The sequence below is a fragment of the Callorhinchus milii genome, unplaced genomic scaffold (assembly GCF_018977255.1).
Source record: "Callorhinchus milii isolate IMCB2004 unplaced genomic scaffold, IMCB_Cmil_1.0 Scaffold3, whole genome shotgun sequence".
In the NCBI taxonomy this organism is placed as follows: domain Eukaryota; kingdom Metazoa; phylum Chordata; class Chondrichthyes; order Chimaeriformes; family Callorhinchidae; genus Callorhinchus; species Callorhinchus milii.
Genome location: NW_024704744.1, coordinates 80,082,292 through 80,106,861, shown reverse-complemented (window position 1 = coordinate 80,106,861; position 24,570 = coordinate 80,082,292). Strand labels below are relative to the sequence as shown.

Here is a 24,570-nt window from a genome sequence, read left to right as displayed (position 1 = left end):
AACAGATAAATTGTTATAGATGCTGCTGCATTCACAAAATACATTTTGAAAAGTTTGTAATTGTGTTAACATAATTCATTTATAGATTATGGGAATATCTTTCTCCGGTTTCCTTAAATCTGTTTAACCACAGTGAAATCCCCAGCTGAGAACTCTGGATATAAGCTGTGTTGTAGGTGGTGTTCCCATGTGTACCATTGGAACGGCCATTTAACATGCCATTGGGTTAGATGCTAACCCATGTACATCCAACTGGATTTGAGAATCTTACTTTTGCTGTATGGCACTGGAAATAGGGGGACTAAAATAAAGAGGTTGCGAAGCTTATAGCATCTGTATTCCTGTTCCAGACAGTGCAAAATATTCAACACTTGGTTAAACCATTTTTATTAGATTTTTTTAAAAAATTGGCTTTTTGGATTCAGACTTGTGCTCTGAATTTAACAATAGTTGAAATTGGCACCAGTGGTAGTACAACCAAAGATCCTGAATACTGTCCTAGTGCAGTGCATAAACTGAAGAAATGACAAACTGAACTGCAGTTTATATGTGCTTAATTGCTTCAGTTGGTTGAAAGATTTTGAGAAATATGCAGTTCAATACAACTTGATTGAAAAAATCATTATTCTAAACTGCAGAAAAATACATATCTGTCTTAAATCTGGAATGATGATTCAAGTTCATATGGCTTCATGCATCTTGTCAGTGCCATCTTTCATCTCGCCCATCTGGAAAACAATATTTAAAATTGAAATGGTTGCAGTTATTTAATCATAGAAAATAACCAAAGGAATTACAAATGGACATATGAATGGTTTTGCCATCCCTTTCTAGTTTGGCTGATTAACACTAATGTAAATGTCTGGAACCCCTTGATTTTGTGTGCAGTTATATTTTTAACTCCAGATTGTAAATGCTTTGTTTAGATCAATAACTTGATCATATCAAACTCCTGAAATAGAACCCCACAACCTTGTGCCCAAAGGTGAGAATATTTCCAACTGAGCCAAACAGATATTCAGTACCTGAGCCTGTCATTTTAATTGACTTCTTGATACTCTAAGATATCTGTTTTTCTGTGTGTGCATGATGCAAGATAATTTTAAAATTGAATTATACATCATTCACAAAAGTTAAGTCAAGATGAATAGAACCGTATCAATTATATGGGCAAACCAAATGAAAGAATGTAAAACGTTGTATTCTGGTAAAAGTTGAGTATCTGATGTTTAAGCAATAAAAAAGCCACCTGGAGACCAACTCAATCATGTCGCACAATTTAAGACCTGATAAACGACACATTCATGGGTTACTGCAAAGTTATATACCACTGGAGACTTGTAGATGTTGTAATGAAAGAATGAAGCCACCACTACTAACTCTTAGCTTAATGTCTTTGTTAAATAGATTCTTGGCAGCAGCTCCTTCAAATCTAAGTTATAAAATTTATGAAGATTTTAGTGAGCCTTTGAAAAAGATAAATGATTCCCTATTGCAAGCATGTTCTTCTATACACTTCTATGTTACTGGCAGTCAGCGCACCAGCAGAATTTTGTCCTAACAATAGTTACCTCTCACACTACCTCCACTTCATCTCCACAAACAGATTCTCTTCTAGCCCCCGCACCATCTCATGCGGCGTTCCTCAGGGCTCTGTCCTTGGTCCCCTCCTCTTCAATATCTAGATGCTCCCTCGTGGTGACATTATCCACAGACATGGGGTCAACTTCCACTTGTACAGTAGATGACGCCCAACTCTATCTCTCTGCCTCCACCCTTGACTCCAGGACCACCGCTGTCCTGACAGAATGTCTGTCAGACATCAAGTCATGGATGAGAGCTAACTTTTGTCAGTTGAATGTCAACAAGACCGAGGCTCTCCTGATTGGCTCACGTCAGCGCCTCCTCACCTCAGGCGCTGACAGCATCACCATCCATAGATGCATATTCCACATTGCTAAGCCAGACCAGAACCTTTGGTGTCTTGGTTGACCCTCAACTATCCTTTCTACCCCACATTTGTGCCATGACCCACTCTGCCTTCCCCCAGCTCTGCAACATCACCCGGCTCCATCACTGTCTCACACCACAGGCCGCTGAAACCTTCAAACGCTCATTCATAACGTCTAGGCTTGACCATGCAAGCTCCTCGCTTGTCGACCTCCCCAACTCCTCCCTCCACAGGCTGCAGATCATCCAGAACTCTGCAGCCCGTGTCCTCTCCCGCACCAGGCTCCGTGACCTTATCACCTCCATCCTCGCCCGAACATGCCTGGCTTCCCATCCCACAGAGGATAGCTGGTCCTCATCTTCAAAACATCCAAGGCCTTGCGCCCCTCTACCTCTGTGACCTCCTAACCACCTACCATCCTGCCTGCTCTGGCCTGCTTCACGTTCCCCACCTTGCCCTCCCCACTATTGGTGAGCTGGCTTTCTGCCACTCTGCCCCCACCCTCTGGAACACCATCCTGCAGTCCCTAACTCCGCCTCGCCCCCTCCGTTGCCAGCTTCAAGACCCATCTCAAGAACCTTCTCTTTAACCTTACTTTCAATTACACTCCTTTCCACCCTCCCTGATCCCAACCCCCAGCTCGGGTCCGAAACACTGACGGTCCAGTGCCTTGTGATGTCCTCCCGATGTGAAAAATGTTATACAAATGTAATTTGTTGTTGCAATGTAATACCTCAGGATCAGTAAACTAAAGCCTGTCCGACTGCTGCTACTCAATGATAATGCATTACAAAGGTAGTTTGATCTTAATTTAAAAAAACTATCAATGCAAATTAAGAGGTTTTACAGAAAATCAATTTTTATTGGGTAAATTGCCCTTTATATCAGAGCTGCTCGTTAAGGTGCTGAGTGTGGAAAGAGTAACTTATTTAATTGGATGGAGATTGGCTGTATCGCACACTCCCAACCCACATAGCATAACCAGCTGCAGAATAAAGGTAAGTACGTTCTGCACCATCAATGTGCATTAGTTTATGCTCGCTAATCTGATGCTCCAATAAAGTGCTGTATTGTTGAAAATGCTGTCCTTCGAAAGAGATGATACCTGTTCAAGTGGACGTTTAAAGATCTCACTATATTAAAAAAAAGTTTCTCATAGTTGGCCTTAGCCAACAATTCTCCAGGTAAGATAAATCATTCACTTCACAGCTGTTCGTGGAGAACTGCTATCCACAAATTGGCCTCCGCCGCAATTTACAGAAACATGAACCACTGTAGGGTGTTTAGACGTTATAGCTTCTACCATTGTTAACTATGAAGTAGCTAGAAATTAGAAAGCATTGACAATGCAAAGGAAAATACTAATAAAATGTTTTGACTATTTGTGGATGATCAAAGGCAGGTTTTACCTGCAATGCCTGTTTGTTGGAGGTGTCAGTTTCCAGTTCATTCTTCACAATATCCATGGCAGGAAGAATGGATGAGTACAGACGCTTAGAGTGTCGGTCCAGCTCTGCTGATTGGTTTGCGATCAATCCAAGGGTGTCCTTGAGAACTATATAAGAGAAATGCATAGCTCTGTGAGTCTGCAGCTTAACCTCCCTGCCCCAGCACTTCATTCTGGTCATAAACATATGTGCAAAAGTGACCATCAAATCAGACTTGTTAAAACTTGTGCTGTTTAGAGACCGTCTTGTCTGGATGTGGGTTGAGGATAGGATCAGACTGGGCTGTGATCCCTTACCACCCCACCCTAAGTCAAAACTCGTATGTGAATAATGGATCACTTGAGTGATATGCCAAAGGATGGTCAACCCCATTGGATAATAATTTGTGACAGTGTTAGCATGTGTCTATCTGATGCAGTGGTTGCACTTTCGCTTCCGAGTCAAAAGGTTCTGGGTTCTAGCCCCATGTCAGGACTGGATGACACTCCAATGCAGCGCTGGTGATCTGGTGGCATTGTCGGAAATGCGGTCCTTCCGATGAGACGGTAAACCATGGCCCTGTCTGCCTGTTCGGGTTAAAGATCCTACGGCACAATTTAAAAAGAGAAGGGAGTTTCTCCCGATGTCCTGGCCAACAATCTCTCAGATAAAATTGGTCATTCACTCCATGGCTGTTAGTGGGACACTGCTGTGGGCAACTGGCTGCATTTTTGCTCAGAAAATACACAGTGAATCCACTTTACCATATACCCTGTGAAGCGCTTTGAGACATCTTACTATTAGTAGTAATATTAATACTAATATTACTACTACTAATAATACTATTATTATGCGAATTCAATTAAAATCAAAGTACAAAACATTAAGGTGCAGTTTCCTTTCCTCAGACACTCACTTGGGGTGGTGGAAGTCATTGACTGGAGCAGAACTTCACCACAATTCAGCACTGCCTCAGTCAGCCCACGGTGTTCATTGACATCAGTCTTAAACGCCTGTAAATAAGAGATAAAGCACTCAAACTGTAAGGCAAATTTTACTTTCAAGAAACTGGGATTTCCAGCCTTATCTCTGAGGAATCTAACTCGCTGAGCCTTACCCCCCCCCCCCCCGCCACACACACACACACAAACACGACAACAGGATGTGAGTGAACCATTCTAAACAAACAGCTAACTGGCAATCGCAGTTGTGTCTCGGTTCTGATGTATCTAAATACTCAAATCAATTATGTCAATAATTGTATTTCATAATTAATTTTACAGTATATTCTCTGAAGATGTGACAAGGAATTATATCAATCGTAAGGATTATTAATAATTGCATCAAATGTTTAAGAAACTAACTTTTAAGAATAAAGTATTAAGAAAAGGAACTTACCATACACAAATTCAGAGACGACTTGATACTTTCAATCTCAGGCTCTGGTGGTATCCAGTGCTCTGTTGTCTCAGCGACTGTGCGTAACCACTGGACAAGCTCTTCCAGTTTACCGCTGAAATTCTAGATGAAAAAAAACAAATGCTCATCTATATGTAACATACAGTCAAACCTGCTCAAACCTCCATTCAGCAACCACCCTCTGTTAACAAATGTAATTTTGTTGTTATTCTTGACAAGCACTCTTGGACAGCCCAGTTTGCATACTAATGAACCCTTTCTCAGAGCCCCCCTTATATAAAGGCTACTTTGGCCCAGTCCCCTGAGCAGTTGTTGAAGACGGATTTGACTATTGTATGTATATGTACATACTCGCACACGTTATTGGAATTGTTCTTAGCTTAGAAAAAAGAAATGCAATTAAAAATTAAAACAAACTAATTTCAAATGTGACGATTATTGTTACGATAATTAATTTGAATAGAGGTCGTTCTCATTTCCAGAATAATGCTAGGAATTCCATGTTGAATATCAGTGGTAGGAATGAATGTGAGGGATTGTGAGCTTGCTGAGTTTGAATGGGTTAACCTGAGGCCTTGCTCTGTCTATATACAGTATGTGCAATATTCAAAGGAGTCGGAAAGCATTTGCACAATGCTAAGAGGTGCCAAGAAGTCTTCAGATTGAGCTTCGAGGAGTTAAACAGGCTCCTCTAGATAAGTGACTCTCAAGAATTTTGTTTTGGTGGCCTCAGGCTGCGCATAACCGACCTCCCACACGCCGCCTGCCCTCACAGCGCTCCCTGAGAGCTGTGGTCTGAGAGCGCTTGCCAGACAGTGCTATCAATGGCAAGCTATGCAGTTTTAGCTGGTTACACTCCAGCACTACCCCAAAGCACACTCTGGGGTCCCCAAGCCTGGGCTCTTGCCTAACTGTGCTTTATATTTTCCGGAATTAGGTAACCAGGATGCGCTCCTCCAGGGAGACTTTATGTACATTTCATTCCAACAATCCTACTCTGGAATTTCCACATGTAGATGGGCGCATGGAATTCTCAGCTTGGTTTGGATATTCTTTGCGCATGTGTCAGACACCCGGCTGACCAAAAAAAATCTCCCTTCACTGCAGCAGAGCCAACGTGTGCTTGAACTACAAGAAAAGGGAAACAAGGGAAATCCATAGGAGAATAGAGGGGGGAACGGGAAGTCCAGAGGAGAATAGAGGGGGGGAAAGGAAATTCAGAGGAGAAAGAAGGGAAAAAGGAAAAATCCAGAGGACAATAGAGGGAAAAAAATGAAATCCAGAGAAGAAAGAAGGGAAAAGGGTGAAATCAGAAGAGAAAGAAGTAAAAATGGGAAATCGAGAGGGCGAAGAAAAAAAGGGAAATCCAGAGAAGAAAGAAGAAAAAAATCCACAGGAGAAAAAAATCAAGAGGATTTTTTCTCTCCTCTGGATCACCCCCATCTCCTCTTGATTAAAAAAAATCCTCTCGAATTCTCCGCTTCTCTTGATTTTTTTTCTCTTCTCTGGATTTCCACCCCCTCCTCTTCATGTATCCTTGCATTTCATATTGCATCTTATCACATCGTAAAGACGTCTTAAAGAGCTTCACAGAATACTGGATTGATTGTGGATTGAGTGACCATTGTTTTTTGGAGGGATTATTATCTTTAGAGCGACCCGCCAATTGACTAACAATTAATTGGGTTCTTACTTACTGCTGGGTAAACAGAGTCGTGTGGAGTATGGAAACCTACCTGAGGTTTCGCCCCTCCCGGGAATTGAACCGGGTCCTGTCACTTGCGAGACGAGCACACTAATCACTGCACTACAGGACTCAAAATTAGTTTCCTTAATGATGATCCGGAACTAATCTGTATTAGTGATCATTGGATAATGTACAATATGAGTATGATGGTGTAATTTATGATTTATGCTGATTTTCTGCATTGGTAGGTACCTTGTATCTTATCTTCCTACTTTTTATAGTATCCTAATGCCTATTGCACTTATGCATGTGTACAGTTCTAAAAATCAGACAAAGAAATATAAATTCTGTGTGAAGAAAACTAAAGGCTGCACACCAAAAAGCAGAGCAGTGGGTTATGAAATGGAATTGATTCAATCTAAGTCCCACAACCTTGGTTCGAAGACCAAAATTAATTTGTATCACTCAATGACATTTTAGTTATACTACACAAATATTTTCACCAAACAAAGTAAGTGTGGAAAACCACTGAAAACATTTTTTACCTCAAACAGGTATTTTATATTTTGAGAGAAGTTTTCCAGAAATTTGTTAAAAGAGGAATACGGCAGCATGATTTTGAGATGATATAGTACCTGCCTTAAAATAAATTCCTAACAATATTACATTTGCAAAAATCATATAATGGAATCAATAAATACATTTTGCTTCTGACACGATTGTTACTTGTAGATTAGTTCTGGTGAGGAATAATTTTTTGAGGAGTAGAAATTGACATTTTGTCAGTGAAAGTAATTTCAGCCTTCCATTGGAAGCCTGTGATGTCCTCACCTCCACTTAATACATTTAATACAGGGATTGGAATTTACATAGACTAATTGGTATTTACTGCTTTTTATTGATGGGAGAACATTCCCCAAAGGCGACACAGGGATTGGCAATGTTTTGTACAACACAATTTTAGGATGCTGAGTCTTAGAAAAAAAACCCTATAAAAACATGATGGGATAACTGGTGATAATAGCAATTCAATTCTCACCTTTTCCTTTTACCTAAATTAAACATAATTTTTTTAAAATTGATAAATAATTATGTATCATTAAGTGCTTTTCCAGCTTCTGAAACATCTGTACCAATTTACTTTCTGCACTCCACATTCGCACATACCCTCTCCCCCCAGGGTCTGGCGCATTTGAGAACCATGGGTCTGGAAAGTCAGTGGCCACATGCCCCAGCAATGCTATCAATGGCAAGCTCTACGGTTTTAGCTGGTTAGACTCCAACAGTATCCCAACCCACACTCTGGGGTCCCCAAGCCTTGGGTCCCTCTAGGGAAAGAGTGTGCATTCCATTCCAACAAGCTATCTCTGGAATTTTCATGTGTAGGTGGGAATGCCTTGAATTCTCAGTTTGGTTTGGATACTCTTGAGCACGGTGATGGGTTTCCACATGTGTCAGACACCCGGCTGACCAAAATAAAATTGTATGTGAGGAGCAATAACAACAATTTGCATTTATATAGCGGGGCAGTGTCTCGTACCACTTAAAAACACACCGCATTTGGTGGTCAAAGCTCAAGCGTTGTTGAGGTTTACCTGAATGTGAACCAGTAGAGATTGGTCGTGCTCCTGCTCCTCAATGGGACTTTGCCATTGGTTGGCCTCCGATGGCGGACCGGGCTGCCTGCACAACCTGTTTATTAAGCCAGAGGCCTTTTCCAGTTCCGTAATTGTATCTTGACACTCCGGATCTGGGTGCTGGATTGCAGGAGTGCTGCGCTGTAGGCAGCCCTGTGGGGGATAGTCACCATTGCTGCTCTCGTCATTCATCTCAAGATCTTCCGCGCCACCTTGAATCCCCAAACTTGACGTTTCCTCATCGATCTCCTTTTTCGTGTAGCTCACGTCGACTGCTTGGTCATCCAGATGCAGGGAGAAATTTTCTAGGTGCTGAGCTAGCCCCTGCAGTTCATTCAGCTGAATGGGAAGAGACAGATATTCATCATCGTTCCCCCATTCGCTACGCAAGGGAAGGATCTGTGTGGTGCGTATCAAGCTGGTATAGGGTTTTGTCGGTCTCGCTCTACTGTGGTTGGAACACTTTTCCAGCGAACGTTTGGAGAGAACGCTAGGAGAGGTCAATGTCTCATCAGAGACTGAAGTGTCGGGAAGACTAGCTGAAAACTGCTTTTTATTGATGGGAGAACATTCCCCAAAGGAAACCGGAGCAGAACCAGTCCTGCAGGACATCAAGTGGGAGGGAGGCTGGACATACCCATGCAAAGGACTGGAGGATTCAGGGAGAGGATCCCTGCTTTGTGTCCAGCTTCCACAGTCCCAGGTGCCGTTGGCACTATCGTTGACGGTAGAAAGGTAGGCGGGGGACATGGCACTCTTTGATGTCAACGTGTTTGACAGCGAGGACAAAGAGCTGTCAGCCGCAATCCCAGAATCCAGATAATCGTCGTCTAAGGAATTCTTGGAGATGGAATAACTGGGCCGTAAGGGGTAAGCAAAATCAAGCAATGCCTGGTATTCCTCATCGGGGTCCCAATCGGGTGAATTCCGATCTTTAGGTGGGACAAAGGTGGTGGAGAGAGCACAGGCCCAGTAGTCTGATGTGTAGGATGAAGTGTAGACAGTTTGCTTTCTGTTCTGCCATTTAATGCTTGGGAGAGCAGAGGCCCAGGAGTCACTAAGTATTTGGTCTGATGAATGATGGTCGGTTAACTTTGCACCGCAGATGCTTGGTGTTCTCTCCCTTTTTGGCAACTGCTGAGAGAAGACGGAAGCAGCCAGCGAGGTACAGCTTCTTGGAGCGGAGGGGCATCTGAGTCGACGCCTAACCTCCTCAGTACCGTAGCGTTCTGGTGCCAGAGAAGAGACATCAGGACTTATGGGTCTTGGCGATTCCACTCTGCAGCCCGGCTGGTTGCAGGACGTCTGAGGGGCTGAGGGGCTCAGGCAAGCCACGGAATACGAAGACCGGGGAGATTCACAAGGCAGACGGTTTTTCTCCTCCTCGCTGACTCCCAGATGGGGAAGCACTCCTGTTGCTGAGCAGTCGGCAATTGGGATGGAATATCTGGTACTTAGCAAGTGCTCCTCCATAACAGCTCCTTTCTGAAACAAAAGTGAGAGGTTCATTACATATTTGTTTTCAGCTAGGCTTTACAGTTCCATGTATTCTTGAAAACACCTTGAAATAGTTTTTCAGTGTAATTAATAGAACGAACTCCAGGAATACTGTGGTACACAACTTTCAAAGGTTTCCTTGTTGTGTGTTTTTTACAGTGGGTCACACCGGTCAGAAAGAATAAAGTGAAGGGAGTGAGAGAAATCGGTGCCTGTCACCACAAATTTCATCAACGTAAGGTTAAATGTTCCAGGCTTTGGATTGGGATAAAAGGGTTGAAAAAAAACCTCATAATATCCGAGGTTGATGACGTCTGCTCTCCAGAAAAAAGCTCCTGACAGCGTAAACTGCATTGTCGGAATATACATCAGAATAGCTCACACAACAGTCACTGACTCACTCCCAGGGGCTAGCTTACAATAATAATATCATAATAATCCTTACATTTGGTGCCTTTCATATCAGCAGGAATACCAGCTGCTCTAGCACCATCGTTGCCCTCCACCCTTCTCTGATCCCAACCCACAACTCGGGTGCAGACATCTCAATGTTCAGTCCCTTGGGATGTCCCCACCGACGTGAAAGGCACAATATAAATGCAATTTGTTGTTGTTGACATGCCAATGCAAAAGCGCTTCACAGGACATATTGTAAAATGCAGTGACTATGCGTTTTGTAGGCGAACAATGAATCTCCGCTTTTGTGCAATCTTGAACTCAAAACAAAGTAGCCATGTAGCACCACACTGGGATAAGATGTGGATTCAGAGCCATCACATTCATTTAGTCTGGTGGTGGGGGGCAGGAAGTTGGTGAGAAGGAGGTACTTTTCTCCAGGGAGGTTCCTGAGGTTATCACTAAAGCGAAGAAACAGGATGTATGGCAAAGTTCTCACAGCTAAGAGAACTTGCATCTTTCCCAGAGATCAATCACTGCATATTTTCTCAATACCTGGTTCCCAGGTTAGTAGTCACTGCTCTACTAACAGCGGTGGGTGTCAACCGTCCTGAATTTTAGCAACTACTCTAGAACCACACATCACTGAGACTCAGACTCAACGACAACAACAACAAATTACATTTGTACAGTGCCTTTCACGTTGGGAGGACGTCCCAACGCACTGGAAGACTGAAACACTCACCAAACAACTGGCCTCCATTGCTGCATCGAACTGTCCTCACACACTCCAGCAGACACCACAGTGCTGCACCATCAGTCTATTTCGAAGCTATTTCAAAAACCCCAACACAGCGAAATAACTAAGAGCGTGGGAGAGATCAGTTACAATTGTACAGAAGTCACAATCTGGTCAGTAAAGTTTTTCAGCATCTACCGCCCAACTCAGTAGTAATTGGTCTGGTCTGACCAGACATGTGAAATACTGACATGCAGAAAACGTTTGTCACTATACACTGCAGCTTCCACTTAGCTTTTCCACTGTCAGCTGCAATAACCCTCTGCTCTGGCACTTAACCTTATCGCACTGAGACATAAGTCACCCTCAGCGCTCTTAAACAGAACGGAATGTTAATACTAATACTGAAACAATAAGAGACGGGAGAGATTTCTCTTTCCTAAATAACAGGGCAATTGTTCCGCTTTGCAGGGATCCTTTGGCTATTTACCAATGCAAGTCAGGACATGCTCCGTGTTTACACCGAGGGTGAATGTATTGGGAACGCACGACTCTCCTCTGAGCAATGGCTGTCAAGGCTGGCTATAAGGTAGGGGAAGGGAAGGAGCAGAGCACAGAATGGAGAGAGTCTTTGGGTTTTACTGTATAACACAGCACGTTCTTGCAATGTTTCAAATTTTAACAACTACAAGGTCAAAAGCCAACTCACTCCTCCTTCCCTCACAAGAAAAGTTTCCTCCCCCTCCCCCCACTTCCGAATACTGTCATTTCAAATTCCGAATTCTTAAGCGCTTTGAGACGCTACCCTGTGTGAGGGTGCTATGTAATTGCAAGTTGTTGTTGTTTCAGGTCCAGGTATTCCTGTCAATCATGATAAGCCCTCAAAGACAACTGTAAAGTGGATTGACTATGCATTTTGTGGGCGAAACTCATCAGCCAGTTTGCATAATAATAATAATAATCCTTGCATTTGATATAGCGCTTTTCACGTCTTCTAAATGTCTCAAAGCGCTTCACAGAATATACTGTAAAGTGAATTGACTGTATATTTGTGGGCGAAACACATCAGCCAATTGCGCACAGCAGTGTCCCATAAACAGCTGTGGATTGAGTGACCAAATTATTATTGTTTTTTTGAGTGATTATTATCCGCGGAAAAGCGATCCATCAATCGACTCCTACTTACTGGGTTCCTACTTACTGCTTAGGTAAACAGAGGCATGTGGAGTAAGGAAACTTGCCCAACATTTCGTAATATCCCATAAACAGCCACGGAGTGACCAATTTTATTATGGGGATTGTTGGCCAGGATTGCATCCCATCCACCTGAACGGGCAGACTGAATCTTGGTTTAATGTCTCACTCGAAAAACGGCAACGCCTAACAATCCAACACCTCAGCAGCAATGCATTGGAGTGTCAACCTAAACCGGGTGGTCCAACTGGTGGCCCGCGGGCAGGATTCATCCCAACCCCCTCCCTCCTCCGTTTCATCTGCTCACCTGCCAAAAATGTTAGACTATAAGACTATATGATTCCAAGTCACCACGTGGGGCTTGAACCCATGGCCTTCTGATTCAGAGGCAAGAATGCTACCACTGTATCAGGCTGACACCCAATCTTGCTCCAAGTACAACCTCTGAGCTGTTCCTTAAGGAAATCAGAGTAAATCAACACTTGGGTGGAATTTCTGAGCTTGGCGACGCACACAACCCCTGACACAGCTATGAGGCTATAACAATGAGATCTCAGTCAGAGATTTAAATTGCTTTTAAACTCTGTTTTCTCCTCCCCCTCATCTTCTATGGAAGCCTGCTGTGACATGTCTATAAGAATAAGAGCGATTGTTTTAATGTTATTTGCGAGAGAGTTTCACAGACTGTGCAGATCTTAGCAGTGGATTATTGACCAGATCCTTTCTCAGTATTATAGTACTAATCCTGTCATTGTTTAGCCAAATGCCCCAGTTTAACACCACACAGATCACCAGTCCTAATGAGGGTATAAAATTCACATATTAGTTTTTAGTTCCTTTGTGTGCCAGCCTGGCTCAGTGGTAGCGCTCTCGCCTCTAAGTCAAAAGGTTGTGGGTAAAAAAAACGCATCGGTACTTGGAATCACATAGTCTAAACTGCCACTCCAATGCAGCGCTGGGGGGGCTGTTGCATTATAATAATAATAATAATAATAATAATAATCCTTGCATTTGATATAGCGCTTTTCACGTCGGGAGGACGTCCCAAAGCGCTTCACAGAATATACTGTAAAGTGAGTTGACTGTATATTTGTGGGCGAACGCGGCAGCCAATTGCGCACAGCAATGTCCCACAAACAGTCATAGATTGAAAATGACCAATTTAATTATTGTTTTTGGTTTTGGAGGGATTATTATTAGGCTCTGTGTGGTGTAAGGAAACTTGCCCAAGGTTTCGCCCTCTGCCTGGAATTGAACTCAGGTCTCTCGCTTGCAAAGCGAGTGCTCTAACCACTGAGCTACAGGACTCCACTGTTGGAGGTGACATCCTTCGGATGAGACGTTAAATCCGAGGTCCCTGTTCAGGTGGACTTTAAAGATTCCATGGCACTATTCAATAAGAGAAAGAAGTTTCTCCCTGGGTCCTGGCCAACTAACAATCTCCCTGCTAGAAGGGCAGCTCACAGATTGAAGACAGATCACCATTTCCTTTCGGTCTCTGAAATCCCATTAACACAACGAGACGAGTGTGGTTACTGTAAAATCGAACACATCGTTGGTGTTCTCGCTCTCTCTCTCTCTCTCTCTCGCCCGCCTTCCACAAATTAATTCGCTCTTTGAAATTCACAACCTTGACCTTCAACAGACAAATGGGGTGACCAGACTTGGAATAGTTTTTCAAAGCACAAGGAGCAGAGAGAGGTTTTGCACGATGCAAAACAGGTGATGGAAACACTTATCTGAGAGAGAGAAACAACATAAAAACAGAGGGCTTGACAGTGACAGCAAGGGCTGCCGAGAGAGAGAGAGCGAGGGAGGAGAGAGATACAAAGAACAGAGAAACTACCTGTGCATATTTAATTTAAGGAAGAGATTCCGTATTGAAGTCAATGTTGAAACTGTTGGTAAATATCTCTGTTTATTTTTCTGTTGGTTTTATTTATTTACTTTACTCAAATCTCTACACTATACATACATATACAGTATTATCCAATTCTTAGTAGATCCTTAGTTATGGAAATATACTTCTGTCTCCCAATGTTTTAATGGGGGGGTTAGACCCTCCTGGTTCAGCCGCCAATGCTGAGAAGCATCATTTGCCACAGCTTCACAATAATAATAATCCTTGGATTTTATCACGTCCTTGAGACGTCATTCACAGGATATACTGTAAAGTGGACTGACTGTGTATTTTGTGGACGAAACTCGGTAGCCACTTGCGTACAGCAGTGTCCCACAAACAGCCATGAAGTGAGTGACTGATGTTATTTGGCGGGGGGGGGATTGTTGACCAGGACACCGGGAGAGGGAAACTCCCACCTCTTTTCAAAAAGCGCCACAGGATCTTTAACGTATACCTGAAAAGGCACAGACGGAACCTTGGTTTAATATCCCATCCAAAGGATGAATTCATAATAATAATCCTTGCATTTGATATGGCGCCTTATCACGTTGTTGAGACGTCTCAAACCGCTTCACAGAATATACTGTAAAGTGAATTGACTGTGTATTTTACGGGCAAAACGCAGCAGCCAATTGTGCACAGCAGTGTCCCACAAACAGTCGTGGATTGTGTATCCAAATTACCGTATCCTTTTTTATACAACAAATTATTACCCCCAGAAAAGGAATCCATCAGTCAACTAAAAACAGTAATTTAACTTATAAAATAATAATGCTCGGTAAACGGAGGAGTAAGGAAAGTTGCCCCAGGTCCTCTTGCTTGCGAGGCGAGCTCTCTAACCAACACACCATCTACGAATTAATACAAAGTTTTGACACAGGAGAAGGAAGGGAAGCCATGTTCAGCACATCCTGTCTGTCCTGCTTCGAGCTCTGGCTCCCCCACTGGAACTACAGTAATTAACATTTTTTTCCGCAAATGACACATGGCTTCCCCTTCCAAACAAAGCCCAGTTTCCTTCTCTTCCCCTTAACCCCCTCCCCACACAAACACACACACACACGCACACACAATGCTGAGGGGTGTTTGTGTGTTGTTGCGATGGTTAGTAATTGTCAGCAGGAATGTGAGCTCAGTGTGTGCGTGTGTCTGTGTGCGCGCGTAAAGCAGACAAGATGCTGAGAGTGTAAATTAAAGGGAGGGAGTGGCTGCTGCTCAACTACAGTCATCAGGTCTGTGATCCCAGACACTCACGGGCTCAGTGCGAGCCACCAGACAGACAGACAGACAGACAAGACAGACAGACATCTCACTGACAGCAGCTGCTCCTCCCGTCCAGACACATCAAACCTCTGGCCGCTCTTGGCATCTGTTTAATTGCACAGAAACACACGCCCAGCGGTGCCGACTAGCGGAGCGGCTACTAGAGGAACAGGAAAGAAAGCATCCAGTCATCAAGTGACCCCACTCCCACATTTCCTCTCAAGCTCCCGCCCTCCCTCCCTCTGCTCTGAGCCTCTCACGCAGAGTGGGAACAGGGGGTCCCACAGTCAGGGTCAGAGGCTGCGGCTGTACTGTTCCCCTCAGAGAGAGACTCACACACACTGACACACACACACTAACACGCAGACACTGACACACACACAGACACTAACACACGTAGACACTGACACACGCAGACACTGATACACACACACACTGACACACACACACTGATACACACACACACACTGACACACGCAGACACTGATACACGCACACACTGATACACACACACACTGACACACACACTGACACACACAGAGACACTAACACACACACTGACACACACACCCTGACACACGCAGACACTGACACACACATTGACACACACACAGACACTGACACACACACAATTGACACACAGACACACAGCCATTGATACACACACACTGACACACACAGACACTGACACACACACACACTGACACACACAGACACTGACACACACACACACTGACACACACACACACAGACACTGACACACACACACACTGACACACACAGACACTGACACACACACTGACACACAGACACTGACACACACACACACTGACACACACACACGACACTGACACACACACTGACACACAGACACTGACACACACACACACTGACACACACAAGCAGACACTGACACACACACAGATGCTGACACACACAGATACTGACACACGCAGACACTGACACAAGCACTGACACGCAAACACTGACACACGCAGACACTGACACACACACTGACACACACACACACTGACACACGCAGACACTGACACACAGACACTGACACACACACACACTGACACACACACACAGACACTGACACACACACACACTGACACACACACACAGACACTGACACACACACACACTGACACACAAGCAGACACTGACACACACACAGATACTGACACACGCAGACACTGACACAAGCACTGACACGCAAACACTGACACACGCAGACACTGACACACACACTGAGACACGCAGACACTGACATACACACTGACACACACACACTGACACACACACACTGACACACACACTCGCAGACACTGACACACACACACTGACACACGCAGACACTGAAACACACGCAGATACTGACATACACACTGACACACACACACTGACACACGCAGACACTGACACACACACACTGACACACGCAGACACTGACACACACACACTGACACACGCAGACACTGACACACACACGCGCAGACACTGACACACTGACACACGCAGACACTGAAACACACGCAGATACTGACATACACACTGACACACACACACTGACACACGCAGACACTGACACACACAGACTGACACACATGCAGACACTGACACACACACACAGACACTGACACACACACACACAGACACTGACACACACACGCAGACACTGACACACACATACTGACACACACACAGACACACACACACAATGACACACACACACAGATAGACACTGACACACACACACACTGATACAGACACTGACACACATGCAGACACTGACACACACACACAGATACTGACACAGACACACACCCACTCACACACACTGATACACACAGACACTCACACACACTGACACACACAGACACACACAACTGACACACACATACACACAAACTGACACACAGAGACTGACACACACTGACATACACACACTCACACACACACACACTGACACACTCACACATACTGACACACACACACACAGACCCTCACACACACAGACACACATTGACACACACACACTGACACACACACACAGGCACTCACACCACTAACACACACTGACACACAGATACTCACACACACTGACACACAGACACTTACGCACACTGACACACAGAGACTCACACACAGATACTCACACACATTGACACACAGACACTTACGCACACTGACACACAGATACTCACACACACTGACACACAGACACTTACGCACACTGACACACAGAGACTGACACACAGACACTCACACACATTGACACACAGATACACACTGACACACACAGACACTCACATACACTGACACACACAGACACTCACACACACTGACACACAGACACACACACTAACACACAGACTCGCAGACACTGACACACAAAGGCTGACACACAGAGACTGACACACACTGACACTCACACCACTGACACACACACACACATACTGACACACACACTGACACACACACACACTGACACACACACACAGGCACTCACACCACTGACACACACTGACACACAGATACTCACACACAAACACACACAGGCACTCACACCACTGACACACACACTGACGCACACAGACACACACAGGCACTCACACCACTGACACACTGATACACAGACTGACACACAGACACTCATACAACAACAACAACAAGATTTCATTTATAGAGCACCTTTCACATTGGGAGGACGTCCCAAGGCGCTGGACAGTTGGGTCGGGACCCGAGCAGAGGGGAAATGGTCAGGGTGAGGGGAGGGAAGGGAGGGAGCGAGGAGGGGGTAGAGAGTCGAGAGGGGAGCTGAAGGCACGGTCAAAGAGAAAGGTCTTGAGACCGGCCTTGAAGGAGGAAAGGGAGGAAGCGGCGAAGGCACTGGGGGATGGAGTTCCAGAGCCTCGGGGCTGAGAGGCTGAAGGCCCGACCACCGATGGTAGGGCGGTTGGGGCGGGGGACGTGGAGCAGACCGGAGCCAGAGGAACGGAGGGTACGGGCAGGTAGGTAGGGGGATAGTAGGTCGGAGAGGTAGGAGGGAGCAAGGCCGTGAATGGCCTTGTAGGTGAGGATGAGGATCTTGAATTCAATCCTCTGGGGGATGGGGAGCCAGTGGAGGCGAGCGAGGGTGGGAGTGATGTGGTCCCGAAGCCTGGTGCGGGACAGTACACGAGCTGCAGAGTTCTGAATGACCTGCAGCTTGTGGAGGGAGGTGCCGGGAAGGCCGGCGAGGAGAGAGTTCCCATAGTCCAGCCTTGAGGTGATAAAGGCGTGGACCAGAGTTTCAGCAGCGTGAGGGGTGAGGTAGTGCCGTAGTCTGGCGACATTCCGGAGGTGATGGAAGGCGGTGCCAGTTGTGGCGCGGATATGGGGGAGAAAGGACAGCTCAGGGTCGAACAGAACCCGAGGTTCCTGACTGGCTTTGAGAGGTGGAGAGTGCAGCCTTGGATGCTGATGGTGTCAGCGCCTGAGGTGCGGAGGCGCTGACGTGAGCCAATCAGGAGGGCCTCAGTTTTGCGCACGTTGAGCTGAAGAAAGTTGTCTCTCGTCCAGGACTCGATGTCGGACAGGCAGCTGTCAGGACATCGGTGGTCGTGGAGTTGAGGGTAGAGGAGGAAAGGTAGAGTTGGGTGTCATCCGCATACATGTGGAAGTTAACCCCATGTCTGCGGATGATGTCACCAAGGGGGAGCATATAGAGGGTGAAGAGGAGGGGACCGAGGACAGAGCCCTGAGGGACACCGCACGAGACAGTGCGGGGGTGGAGGAAAAACCATTCGTGGAGACAAAGTGAAGACGGTGGGAGAGGTACGACCGAAACCACTCAAGGACAGGGCCTTGAAGGTTGGGGTGGGAGGACAAGCGATGGAGGAGGATAGCGTGGTCGACCGTATCGAATGCTGCCGATAGGTCGAGGAGGACGAGGAGGCAGAGGGAGCCCTGGTCACAGATGGTCAGGATGTCATTGGTGACCTTGACCAGAGGGCAGTTTCTGTGCTATGGGCAGCACGGAAACCCGACTGAAGGGGTTCGAATAATGACTGGGTGGAGAGGAAAGAGCGCAGTTGGGAGGCGACAACTTTTTCAAGGACCTTGGACAGGAAGGGGTGGTTGGAGATGGGCCGGTAGCTTGATAGCTGCAACGCATCAAGGGAGGGTTTTTTCAAAGTGGGAGTGATGGTGGCAGTTTTTAGGGGAATGAGAACAGAGCCAGAGGAGAGGGACAGGTTGATGATGTCTGTGATATGTGGGGCAAGGAGGTGGAGCTGAGAGATAAGGAGTGGAGTGGGGATGGGGTCAAGGGAGCAGGTGGTGGGGATAGGATGAGTTTGGTGACAGAGGGTGGGGAAACGGGTACGAAGGTGTGTAGGGGAGGATGGGTAGGAGTCGGAGTGTGGGAGGGAAGGGGTGGGTGGTGGGTGGAAGTTGGAGGGGAAGTGACCGCGGAGCGGATTCCCTTGATTTTGGATTCAAGGAAATCCAGCATCTCCTCGCAGTGAAGGTTGGAGGAGATGACCTGCGCGGGGTGGCGGAGGGGACGGAAGAGTTGGGATGCGGTAGAGAACAGTAGCCTGGGGTTGTTCTTCGCCTCCAGGATTATCCTGGAGTAGAAGGACGATTTGGCCGAGGCTAGAGTGGAGCGGTAGATTTTGAGGAGGTCCAGCCAGATTTGTAGGTGGACCGTTAGGCCAGATTTGAGGCAGGTGCGTTCAGCGGCCCGCACCTGGCTCTTCAGTGAGCGGAGGTGGGTGGTGAACCAGGGGGAGGAGCGAGAGTAGGAGACAGTACGGGAGGTGATGGGGGCAAGAGTGTCGAGTGGGGAGGAGAGGCTGACACACAGAGACTGACACACAGACACACACACATTGAGACACAGACACTCACACACACTGAAACACAGACACACACATTGACACATAGACACTGACACACACTGACACACAGACACTCACACACACTGACACTCACACACACTGACACACAGACACTCACACTTACTGACACACACTGACACACAAACACTCACACACACACACACACAGACACACAAACACTCACACACACTGACACACACACACACACTGACACACAGACACTCACACACACTCACACACACTGACACTCACACACACTGACACACAGACACTCACACTTACTGACACACAGACACTCACACATACTGACACACACAGACTGACACACAGAGGCTGACACACATAGACTGACACACACTGACTCACAGACTGACACACACTGACACACTGAGATTGACACTGAGATCAACACACACTGAGACACTGACACACTGAGACACTGACACACACTGAGACACTGACACACTGAGACACTGACACATACTGAGATACTGACACACACTGAGACACTGACACACACTGAGACACTCACACACTGAGACACTGAGACTGACACACACTGAGACATTGAGACTGACCAGAGACACAGACTAATCAGAGACTGAGCATATATGAGTACAGATCATGGCTCACAGACTCTCAGTGTCTCAGTGTATTTCTCAGTGTCTCTGAGGCAGAGAGTTCCAGAGTTCTGGGGTTCAGTGACTGAAAGCACAGCCGTCAATGGTGGAGCGGAGGAGACGAGAGATGTGTAGAAGGCCGGAGCCAGCTGAGCGAAGAGGGCGAGTAAAGGAGTGGGATGTGAGCAGTCTGTGCATACATACATAAGTACATAATCTCCCAATGTGTATTTCTGCCAGTCTGCCTCTTTGCCCATCTTCAGATCGGACCTAAAGACTTTTCTCTTTCAATGTAGCTACGGTCACCTCCGCTCTCTTCCCGGCATAGCGTCAAGTTCCCCCAGCGTTAGCTGCTCCGAGACACTACCCGGTGTGAAGGGCATTATATAAATAGCATTGTTGTTGTTGCTGGTATTGTATCTGTAATTATTTGTTCAGATGGTGTTGCCTGTGGTAATAGACTGGCAGAGTGTGGGTGAGTTACACTGTACATGAAGTCCATTTGCTGGGATCTCAGCCCTAATCTGACTTGTTATTGCAGCGTAAAGGAGCACAAACGGGACGGTGTCAGATTGAGCATAGTTTCAGACTGTACTTGTGCTGCAGTTACATCTAACAGGCTGAGGTGGCATCTGAGGTCAAACTTAACCTAATGACTGGTTGGTTCATTGCCGGTTTCCGTGGTGCACTTCATTTTCTTGCCACTGGTTAAGGTCGTGTACGGATAAATTGGTCCAAAAGCATCAAAATCAACCCAAGTATGATTAATTCTTGTCATTCGGATGAGACATTAAATCAAGGTCCCACAATAATAATCCTTGCGTTTGATCAATAAATCAAATAGGGAAGTCAGAATAAACTTCTTTGCCCAGAGAGTGGCGGGAATGTGGAAGTTGCTACCACAAGGAGTAGCTGAGGCGAATAGCATAAATGCATCTAAGGGGAAGCTAGGCAAGTACGTGAGGGAAAGGAATAGAAGGTTATGCTGATAGGCTTAGTTGAGGGAGGGCAGGAGGAGCTCATGTGCAGCATAAACACCAGCATAGACCAGTTGGGCCGAATGGCCTGTTTCTGGTCTGTATATTCTAAGTAATTTTATGTAATTCTATGATATACACCTTATTGCGTCATTGAGACGTCTCAAAGCGCTTCACAGAATATAACGTAAAGTGAATTGACTATATATTTTGTGGGCAAAAGGCGGCAGCCAATTAATTTTGGAGGAATTATTACCCCTGGAAAATGATTAGGTGGATGATGAAGATTTAAAGATCCCATAGCACGATCCCACAAATAATGCCGAAAAACCCTAAACCCACCTTTGTTGGTTCATCAAATTAATGACAGCTCTACTTGGGGGGGTTGGGGGGGAGATAAGCGGGATCTCCTTGGAGCTGAGGAGGATCTGCAGTACTCCAGGGCACTGCTGATGACAGTACAGCCAGCCTGGCTCATCGACGTGACTTGGCAGGGCTGACCAGACACTGGAGCAGGGACCTTCCCATTCAGCTCCTGTTAACCCTGCAAATCAAAACCCTAACAGGTAGGGGGGCCTAGCTGGACAAACAGAGGGAAAGTTTGCCAGGCAGTGCTCTCAATGGCAAGCTGTGCGGTTTTAGATGGTTAGACTTCAGCAATATCCCAACGCACACTCTCGGGTCCCCAAGCCTTGGCACTTGCCAACTTGTGCCTAATACTTTCCGGAATTAGGTAAGCAGGATGCATCCACAACAAGACAACAATATTCCATTTATAGAGCGCCTTTCACGTTGGGAGGACGTCCCAAGGCCTCCAGGGAGAGAGTGTGCATTCCCTTCCAATAAACCCCTCTGGCATTTCCATGTGTAGGTGGGATGCGTGGAATTCTTAGTTTGGTTTGGATACTCCTCTTAAACATGGTGATGGTTTTCTGCTTCAATTAAACTCCATCAGTTCATAGAATCATACAACACAGCAGGAGTCCATTCAGCACATCGCGTCTGTGCCGGCTCTTTGAAAAGAGCTATCCAAATCAATCTTACTCCCCCGCTCTCTCCCCATAGTCCTGCAAACTTGTCCTCCTCAAATAATTATCTACTTCTCTCTTAAAAGCTGTTATCGAATCGGCTTCCACCACCCTTTCAGTCAATGCATTCTAGATCCGAACAACTCGCTGTGTGAAAAAATTTCTCCTCACCTCCCCTCTGTTTCTTTTAATAACTATTTTAAATCGATGTCCTCAGGTTACCGACCCACCCGCCAGTGGAAATAGTTTCTCCTTGTTCACTCTATCGAGTCCCCTCATAATTGTGAAAATTTCTATTAAGTCTCCTCTTAACCTTCTCTGCTCCAAGGAGAATAATCCCAGCTTCTCTGGCCTCTCCTGATAACTGAAGTCCCTCATTCCTGGTACCATCCTGGTAAATCTCCTTTGCACCCTCTCCAATGCCTTGACATCCTTCCTAAAGTGTGGTGCCCAGAACTGAATACAGTGTTCCAGATGAGGCCTAACCAGTGTTTTATCAAGGTTCATTATAACTTCCTGACTTTTGTATTCTATACCCTTATTTATAAAGCCTCGTATCCCGTATACTTTTTTTTAACAGCTTTATTTACCTGTCCTGTGACATTCAAAGATTTACTTATACGAACTCCCAGTCTCTCTGTTTCTTCACCCCCTTTAAGATTTTACCATCTATCTTATATTGCCTCTCCTCATTCTTCCTCCCAAAATGTATCACTTTGCATTTCTCCACATTAAACTTCATCTGCCACGTGTCTGCCCATTTTACCAGTCTGTCTATGTCCTCTTGCAGGCTGCTACTATCCTTCTCACTGTTTACTACTTTTCCTAGCTTAGTATCATCTGAAAACTTGGAAATCGTACCCCTTGTACCCAAGTCCAGGTTATTTATATAGATCAAAACCAGCTGTGATCCCAATACCAACCCCTGGGGGACACCACTGCACACTTCACTCCAGTCAGAAAAACAACCGTTCACCACCACTCTCTGCTTTTTTTCTCCCAGCCAGTTCTGTATCCATGCTGCAAGTTACCAAGTTACCTTAATGCTCCCTTAGGGGTGCCCCAAGCCTTGGCTCTTGCCAAACTGGCCTAATATTCTCTGGAATTAGGCAACCAGGGTGCTTCCCTCCAGGGAGAGAGCCTGTTGATGAAACAAATAGACAGAGATTAATAATGTGTTATTATTCTTCAAAGTATTTCCTAGAACGCTAATTTTTATGAGCGTGAGAAATAATAATAATCCTTGCATTTGACATACAAAGCACTTCACAGAATATATTGTAAAGTGACTGTGTATTTTGTAGGCGAAATGCTGCAGCCAATTGCGCACAGAAAGCATTGAACTTTTACCCAAATATTTCACAAAATACCGGTGGCTTTTGATTTTGTGGGCACAGAAATACTACATTGCAAAATGTCAAGGATTCCAGTCATGTTCCAGTACTTTAAACCTTGTTCACATTTACTTTTGATTGGAACACATTTAGCTAAAAACACTTGTTGAAAGGAGACATAGATACAATGGGGGGTTGGGGTAAATAGATCTGCCAAGATCTAAAAAACTGGTCAGTCAGACTTGATCGGCTAAACAACATTTTTTTTAGCCAAGGAACACCTAAAAAAACTTTTTTTCCTTTCAGTCACGGATTCCTTTGTTAGTTCTCATGGGGACTCCTTCAAAAGACTCCAAATTGCAAATTCACAAGGCAGTCTCCAAAAAGAGGTTAGCGGAGCTCACGGCTTATTTACCAACAGCAGCTTGCTTCAAACTCTTCTATTCACCCACAGCTCTTTCAGCACATTTAGACTTATCTCAGTCCTCTGGTGAACAAGACTCTCTGCTGAACAACCAGTGATACTGTTGTCGGGAGATTTTTGCACTTTCTTTTTATTTGGTTCAGCCGGGTGACTAACAGCAATAACAACAACTTGCATTTTTATAG

General features: G+C 45.6%; 1 protein-coding gene across 4 annotated transcripts; it reads right to left on the bottom strand.

Annotated features, from left to right (window-relative positions):
• Window positions 1-668: 668 nt before the first annotated feature.
• On the bottom strand, window positions 669-23,691 carry cep68 (centrosomal protein 68). 4 transcript variants are annotated; one of them, XM_007892314.2, is made up of 6 exons: window positions 23,667-23,691; window positions 8,080-9,606; window positions 4,777-4,899; window positions 4,295-4,391; window positions 3,361-3,506; window positions 669-728 (listed from the first exon to the last, which is right to left on the bottom strand). In XM_007892314.2, the coding sequence occupies exons 2-6, from the start codon at window positions 9,592-9,594 to the stop codon at window positions 681-683; spliced, it is 1,929 nt and encodes a 642-aa protein (XP_007890505.2). In that variant the 5' UTR covers window positions 9,595-9,606; window positions 23,667-23,691; the 3' UTR covers window positions 669-680. The 4 variants fall into 4 exon arrangements, with proteins under 4 accessions (XP_007890505.2, XP_007890504.2, XP_007890503.2 ...); XM_007892313.2 differs by lacking the exon at window positions 23,667-23,691 and adding an exon at window positions 15,157-15,313; XM_007892312.2 differs by lacking the exon at window positions 23,667-23,691 and adding an exon at window positions 15,168-15,313.
• Window positions 23,692-24,570: the final 879 nt, after the last annotated feature.